The 8,754-nt window shown below is 38.3% G+C and overlaps 1 protein-coding gene across 1 annotated transcript in view; it reads left to right on the forward strand.

The window, feature by feature from the left end:
• The window catches only part of LOC117336042 (transforming growth factor-beta receptor-associated protein 1-like), a 56,027-nt gene extending 48,167 nt beyond the window's left edge, over window positions 1-7,860 (forward strand). The window contains exon 22 of the mRNA XM_033896382.1: window positions 5,943-7,860. Within this exon, the coding sequence (XP_033752273.1) occupies window positions 5,943-6,084 (142 nt within the window). The 3' untranslated portion in view covers window positions 6,085-7,860. The remainder of the gene's footprint in view (window positions 1-5,942) is intronic.
• The last annotated feature ends 894 nt before the right edge of the window (window positions 7,861-8,754 follow it).

An 8,754-nucleotide genomic window follows, 5' to 3' on the forward strand; every position in this document is an offset into this window, starting at 1 on the left:
TATTTGAACTTTAATGTTGTGTATATTATTCATGAAGGTTTCAGATATATATTTCAGTATATCAATGAAACCTCACATTTCTTTCCTACTTCAGAGACTGGTACCAGACATTTTAATATATACACAAGCAGATTTTCATTTAAGCATGGCCTTTTTTTATTCTCATCAAAGTGATAAGTTTTTTTTGTGAGCTGTGAAAAACTCTGATGTAGCAAAATGGTTGGAATTTATTCCATATAGAATTTTTTATTTTTTTTTAAATGCCTTATATGCTGATGCTAATGAAAATGGGGCAGAGTGGTTAAGGTGTCCCGACACTTTATCACTAGCTCTCCACCTCTGGGTTGCGAGTTCGAAACCTACGTGGGGCAGTTGCCAGGTACTGATCGTAGGCCTGGTGGTTTTTCTCCGGGTACTTCGGCTTTCCTCCACCTCCTCAACCTGGCACGTCCATAAATGACCCTGGCTGTTAATAGGACGTTAAACAAAAACAAACAATGAAAATATTTTTTAAAATTGTTATATAAAGCTATGAAAATCATAATAAAACACATTCTAATGAAAATATAGTAACCAAGAGGCCAGTAACGCCATGATGACTCTCGAACTTAATTTTAGGACTGTACGCAGACAACGGAGTAATTATAAGCAGGTAAACCAAGGCTATTATATATTTTTTAAAAATACCAAAAGTTTCATAATATACACTATTGCCACCCTCCACAAGTTTGAGATTCTCTTTATATCTTTTAAATTCAAAGTGAAGAAATTATCAATGGCATCCCGAGGAAATCTTACAGAGTCTCTACATTCAGTATGTAACTTTGGGTGTAATAAGCGGTCATTTTACGACCCTGTATAGGTTTTTCGTTTGCTGGTATTTATTAAATTTCTATACTATATTACCTGTATTTGTGACAGGCAGCTAGAGTATACACCTCCCTTGGTGTAGCATCAGCTTGGCATAGTCTTCCTTTAATGATTGATTGATCTGACCTAGCCCAGGGTTATTACTAAGACCTGCCAGAAACTTGTACATTTTACATGTACATTCTGTTACACATATAATTAATTTTCTACCACAATACGCTGTTATTCCACTCTCAAGCCATGGTATAAATGTGCCGACTGTTGGATAAATATATGTTATATACCACTAGTGGTATATGACCTTCCGGTGTTTTGATTGGTCAAGAATTCGAACTTTGACCCAAGCTGTAATTGTTATTGACGTCATCAATAATCGAATGACGTCACATCACCGGGTCCCGGACGTCACCGGTACACTTTATTTGCATATGCGAAATTTTACTAGGCCACGTTTCCCTTTGATTCAAGCCGATATTATTGTGGTAGAAACAGGTCACATGACTCGTGATTGTTTGATATGAAATTTATTTCACACTTGTGTCTTTTGTAACTTTTAAAAAATAACTTACTCATGTGAAATAAATTCCATATCCAACAATCACTTGTTGTGTAACCTTAATGTACATGTATTATAACCATTGTTTATTTATGAAAAAGGTGGCTTGCATTCAGTTTCTGGAAACTAAATAGAAAAGTGGCAAACTCATAACACTTACATTACAGCCTCCATTTAAATTCCGAAATACTGCTGAAAAAAATGACCGCTCCTAATAAAACAATACATTGAGAGCATGGGCAGGGTGCTTTTCAGTATTACTTCATATACTACACTAGTGTAAATCAAAATTCAAATGTTTGCATCAGCTCAAAGATTGCGAGTTAGGTAGAAGATATATATAATCAAATTATGCCCGAAAAGTAAAATGTCAACACTATTTGGTATCATATGCTTCTGATTGGTTTACACCCTTCCCACTCAGATGAATAATCTATATTAAGTAACATTTGTATTCAGTTTCTCTAATCTATTAAAGAGGGTCTGAATGAAAACATTGCTCAGACTCACAACTTTAGGTGCTATTATAGGGTTGGATTATGTCCGTTCATCCTTTTGTCCTTCCGTTTTTTAGCTCACCTGGTCCAAAGACCAAGGTGAGCTTATGCCATACCGTGGCGTCTGTCGTCCGTCGTCCGTCCGTCCGTCCGTCAACAATTGACTTCTTCTTCATAACCGCTGATCAGAATTTGATCAAATTTGGTCAGAAGCATCCCTACGGGTAGGAGACTCAAAATTGTACAAATGATGGGGCTGGCCCCACAGGGGCCTGAGGGGCGGGGCCAAAAGGGGTCAATTTTGCTATATTGATATAAACGACTTCTTCTCTGAAACCGAGCAATGGATATCGCTCATATTTGCCTGGTAGCATCACTATTGGGTGAGGATTCAAAATTGTACAAATGATGGGGCTGGCCCCCCAGGGGCCTGAGGGGCGGGCCAAAAGGGGTCAATTGGGCTATATTGATATAAACGACTTCTTCTCTGAGACCGGGCAATGGATATCGCTCATATTTGCCTGGTAGCATCACTATGGGGTGAGGATTCAAAATTGTACAAATGATGGGGCTGGCCCCCCAGGGGCCTGAGGGGTGGGGACAAATGTGGTCAATTTGGCTATATTGATATAAACAACTTCTTCTCTGAAACCCAGCAATGCCTGTCACTCATATTTGCCTGGTAGCATCACTATGGGGTGGGGATTCAAAATTGTACAAATGATGGGACTGACCCCCCAGGGGCCTGAAGGGCGGGGCCAAATGTGGTCAATCGGGCTATATTCATATAATTGACCTCTTCTCTGGAACCAAACAATGGATATCTCTCATATTTTACTGGTAGCATCACCTTGGGGTCAAAAGGGGTCAATTTGGCTAAATTGATTTAAACAAATTATTCTCTGAAAGTTAGCAATGGTTTGACTGGTAGCATCCTATAGGGGTAGAGATTCAAAATTGTATAAAGGAAGGAGCTGACCCCCCAGGGGGCAGAGGGCAGGGTTAAAAGGGGTCAATTAGTCCAAACAAGATCTTCTCTGAAACTAAACAATGGATATCACTCACATTTGTTTGGTAGCAACCCTATGGGGTCACGCCAAAAGTCCATTTCATTTCATGGATTAATGCACTTTTTGGCATTTTTAGTATTAAAATAAAACCAATGTACATGTACCCATATAAAATGCTTATGATATATATTGACATAGCAATACCAGCGACAAATATACTGAAGCATCATCCTTATTTCATATCTCATGAAACCAGGTGAGCGATACAGGCCCTCTGGGCCTCTTGTTTGACTTGTCCAGACTGTGTCACAGAAACTTCAAACTTTGGGCATGAGCTCCCCATGGTGAGGTGGTGTGTCATGTATCAAAAGTAGGTCACTTTAACCTACATTTTGAACTTGGCTCTACGTATATACATTTAAGAGAGAGAAAAAAAACAGGTATTCATTCTAAGTTCTACACTACTGGGTAACTTATTTAATCTTCAAACTTTGGGCATGAGTTTCCCAAGGTGAGGTGATGTGTCATGTATCAAAAATAGGTCACAATGACCTACATTTTGAACTTCGAACTACATTTTTAAAAGAGGAAAAAAAAAACCCCACAAAAACAGGTATTCATTCTAACTTCTACACTACTTGGTAACTTATTGAATCTTCAAACTTGTGGTATGAGTGCCCCTAGGTGAGGTGGTGTGTCGTGTATCAAAAGTAGGTCACAATGACCTACATTTTGAACTTCGATCTACATTTAAGGAAAAAAAAACTGAAATTCATTCCAACTTCTACACTACTTGGTAACTTATTGAATCTTCAAACTTGTGGTAGAGTGCCCCTAGGTGAAGTGCTGTGTCATGTATCAAAAGTAGGTCACTATGACCTACATTTTGAACTGTGATCTATATTTAAGAGAAAAAAAAAACCAAGTATTTATTCTAACTTCTACACTACTTGGTAACTTATTGAAACTTCAAACTTTAGGTTTGAGTGCCCCTAGGTGAGGTAGTGTGTCATGTATCAAAAGTAGGTCAGTATGACCTATATTTTGAACTTTGACCTACATTCGTCGAGGGACTTGTTATGTATATTTTTAGCTCACCTGGCCCGAAGGGCCGGTGAGCTTATGCCATGGTGCAGCGTCCGGCGTCCGGCGTCCGTCGTCCGTCGTCCGTCAACTTTTTCTTTAAATCGCTACTAGTCATAAAGTATTGAATGGATTTTCACCAAATTTGGTCAGGAACATCCTTGGGGAAGGGGAACAGAGTTTGTATACAGTTTTACTCTGAACCCCCAGGGGCCTGAGGGGCGGACCAAATAGGGGAAATAGGGTTAATCCTTTAAATCGCTACTTGTCATAAAGTTATGAATGAATTTGAACCAAATTTGGTCAGGAACATCCTTGGCAGAAGGTGAACAGAGTTTGTATAAATTTTTACTCTGAACCCCTAGGGACCTGAGGGGCGGGGCCAAATAGGGGAAATAGGGTTACTCCTTTAAATCGCTACTAGTCATAAAGTTATGAATGAATTTGAACCAAATTTGGTCAGTGACATCCTTGGCAGAAAGGGAACAGAGTTTGTATAAATTTTTACTCTGAACCCCCAGGGGCCTGAGGGGCGGGGCCAAATAGGGGAAATAGGGTTACTCCTTTAAATCGCTACTTGTCATAAAGTTATGAATGAATTTGAACCAAATTTGGTCAGTGACATCCTTGGCAGAAAGGGAACAGAGTTTGTATAAATTTTTACTCTGAACCCCCAGGGGCCTGAGGGGCGGGGCCAAATAGGGGAAATAGGGTTACTCCTTTAAATCGCTACTAGTCATAAAGTTATGAATGAATTTGAACCAAATTTGGTCAGTGACATCCTTGGCAGAAAGGGAACAGAGTTTGTATAAATTTTTACTCTGAACCCCCAGGGGCCTGAGGGGCGGGGCCAAATAGGGGAAATAGGGTTACTCCTTTAAATCGCTACTAGTCATAAAGTTATGAATGAATTTGAACCAAATTTGGTCAGTGACATCCTTGGCAGAAAGGGAACAGAGTTTGTATAAATTTTTACTCTGAACCCCCAGGGGCCTGAGGGGCGGGGCCAAATAGGGGAAATAGGGTTACTCCTTTAAATCGCTACTAGTCATAAAGTTATGAATGAATTTGAACCAAATTTGGTCAGGAACATCCTTGGCAGAAGGGGAACAGAGTTTGTATAAATTTTTACTCTGAACCCCTAGGGACCTGAGGGGCGGGGCCAAATAGGGGAAATAGGGTTACTCCTTTAAATCGCTACTAGTCATAAAGTTATGAATGAATTTGAACCAAATTTGGTCAGGAACATCCTTGGTAGAAGGGAAACATAGTTTGTATAAATTTTTACTCTTAACCCCTAGGGACCTGAGGGGCGGGGCCAAATAGGGAAATAGGGGTTTATCCTTTAAATCGCTATTATTCATAAAGTTATTAATGGATTTGAACCAAATTTGGTCTGGAATATTCTTAGGGGAAGGGGGAAAGAGAGTTTATATAAATATTGACTCTGACCACCAAGGGGCCTGAAGGGAGGGGCCAAATAGGGGAAATAGAGATTTGAGTTTTAAATGGATTTGAACCCAATTTGGTCAGAAACATCCGTGGTGATGGGGGAACAGATTTTGCATAAATGGTTACTGTGACCCTCAATCCCATAACTATGTATAGTAACGCTGGGCATAAAGGGATAAACACAATTCTTATGTAAACATAGGCCAAAGGGTTTTCCCCACCCTAAGGGACTTAGTTTCTTTAAACACCATTATGTTGTAAAAAATAATCCATATGGTCTTTCAGAGAGTACATTTTTGTATAATGTATTAACAAATTGAACATGAACATTATTTTGACATTTGGTCAAATTCAACCAGGTGAGCGATACAGGCCCCATGGGCCTCTTGTTTTATTGATACATTGTCTAAAAACCTGATGATATATGTTGTATTTGTGTCATTTGTAATGAACTAAATTGTCTGTTTATTTCAGGATGTGTGCGATGTGTAACCGGGCATTTAGTGACACCTCTTTCGTGCGTTATCCAAATGGAGTAGTGACACACGTACATTGTGCTAAAAATAAACATGTGTGCCCTGTGACAGGAAAACTTTTCAGCACCAAACAATCCTGATGATCCTTATGTCAGCACCGAAAAGTCCTAAATCAAATATGTCGGCATGGAAAAGTCCTATCGCAAATATGTCAGCACCGAAAAGTCCTATATCTTGAAGGTGCCAGTATGAAACGGTCGTCAGAGCAAGAGTGCCAGTCACAAGGAAATCCTGACACTATCTACCATACAACATCAGACTTTACTGGAATCCAGTCATCAAAAATTCTTCAATTTTACATAATCATTCATTTTCAAATTATAAATAAGCAAAAAGTTAACAAATAAGCTGTTCTAAAATTTTAATACTTAACTTTAAGCTTCTGGAGCAACTGAGGGTGAAAAATGGTATGCCTTAATTAGTATAAATATATAAAAGGAAATTACTAGATGCAGGATCAAAATATTTTGTGTGGATTATCTTTAAATGGTTATTTTAAACCTGAGGCCGTTTTGAATTTCATGTTTATCATTTATTTTTTTTGATATAGCAACAAAAGCTGTAATAGAAATCTTCCTTTGTTAAGAAAACAGCACAAATAAGCAGTGATCTTCATTCAATTTTTAATTTTTAAATTAATAGTTTTGCCAATTCAGAGAATTTAACAGGAAATGTCTTTTTCAGCTATTTTCTGCACAAAATGAAAAGAAACAGGGCTAGTTACCTATACATGTATGTACCTCAGTCTGAATCAAGGCCTTTATAAAGTAGAAAACTAACAGAGCTCACATCAGATAACTTTTATCATGAAGGCCTGTGACAAGTAGATAGTTGTGAGCCCCCTTATAAATTTTCATGTAAAATTCATCTGCGGGACGTGCTTCCTTAAAAACTTGTACCATGGCAAGTAGACAGTAATGGGCCCCGTTAAAACTTTTCATGTAAAATTCATGTGGGGGACATGCTTCCTTAAAAACTTGTACCATGGCCTGTATACGGTGAAAAAGTTTCACTTCCCCGATCATCTGTAGAAAAGTCATACAGTACTCTGTGACTTACTTTGTTGCCAAGTTTCTGAAGATTAATATTGAGAAAGCTTCTAATATACATATGCTAGATGTGATATAGAAGTCACAAACAGCCAATTCAAAACACGGAGAGGATTTGTTCTACATAAACAGCGATGGTGGACTGTGCTGTATCTTGCCAGGAGGCTGGAATTATGTTAAATGTCCGAAGTCGGAATAGTGCAATAGATGAGCTGCGACCGGCATCACATGCTGCCATAGGAAACAATTAATCGGATTAGTTCTTGAACTTCTGCAAAAGTAAATTTGCTGTGATGCCGCATGGTGTGAAACAAGTTTTGTTGTCTCTCATTGAAAAGCATGTACATGTATTATCCGATACATACCAGCATCTTAAGTTTCTTTTAAATTGAGACTCGAGTATTGCCGACTCGATTTCACTTAAAAAAAATTTGATTGGCTGTGGTGCACTGCAGTCAGTCAATCAGAGTTTGCCAGGCAATTGTTACAGCTATTACCCAGGTTAATTTTGATTACCGATATATATGCAAATCATGAGGTCATGAGAAAGGTCAATGTTGAACTGATCTACTGAATATTATATTTGAAAAATTCATGTGAATCAGTATGGCTGGATTGAAAAGAAATCCTCCTTGGTGTATAAGGTCAAGGTCATACAGTCATGTGACCACTGATTGTGGGTGTCAAGGTCTGTTCCAGATCTTGTTGATATCAAGGTCTGTTCCAGATCTTGTTGATGTGTGTATGTAAGTTATAATTTGTAGCACTGATGTACGAATAGAAAATAAACAAAACATTCAAATTCAACATTGGGTGTTATTTAGTAATTTACAGCTAGCAAATTTAAAACACCATATCCTTATGGTTTCAAAGCTTGTACATTGTGATGTGATGGAAAGATTGTAACAATTTAATGAATCGTAGAACACAGGATAGTCGTATACGTCAGAGGTTTCCTTCAATTTGTGTAAATGTCATTATATGGCCCTAGAGGAACATACACAATGCTCAACTTTCAGAATGTTTTCAAGATCAGTTTTATTTCGGTCTTCAGAGTTCAACATCAATGTTGGATCAAGCAGAAAATCTTCTGAAAGTTTTTATTGAAAAGAGAAGTGAATTACAGTTGGTTTGAACCTAGTGCTCCGTAATGGTCTACCTTATAGGTTATGTAACCTAAAAATATGCTATTGCCCGTACGCGTGCACATCAACATTTTCATACATCGAAAACCACTGTCAAGATCAACGAAAGTTTGTAACAGCTTGACGACTCATCCTTGGTCAATGAGAATCATACAGTACTAGTGTTAAAATGAGGACTCTGAGCCCCAGTTGATTTGCATTCTTCTCAGAAGATCGCATTCCGTAATATGTAAATCGAGTAAACTGGGAGAATATAAAGTTTTTAAGTTTTCTCAAAGACTATGACACAAACACGTGCATGTATGTGTCATAAATCCTTCTCTAGTGAAACTCATCACTCGCACACTTAAAACATGGTCGCTGCCATCTTGGAAGATAAATCTACCAGCTTCGAGACGGAAGAGGTAGAAGATCTTCCAGAAGCAGAAGAGCTACAAATTGAGTGACCAGAAGATATATTCTGGAAGAAGAGTGCAAATCGAGTGGGGCTTGTGTAATCTGAAGCCAATAAGAGTTATTCCAGTAAAATATCTATATACCTAATTGGAATACTCCA

The sequence above is a fragment of the Pecten maximus genome, chromosome 10 (genome assembly GCF_902652985.1).
Source record: "Pecten maximus chromosome 10, xPecMax1.1, whole genome shotgun sequence".
Taxonomy (NCBI): Eukaryota; Metazoa; Mollusca; class Bivalvia; order Pectinida; family Pectinidae; genus Pecten; species Pecten maximus.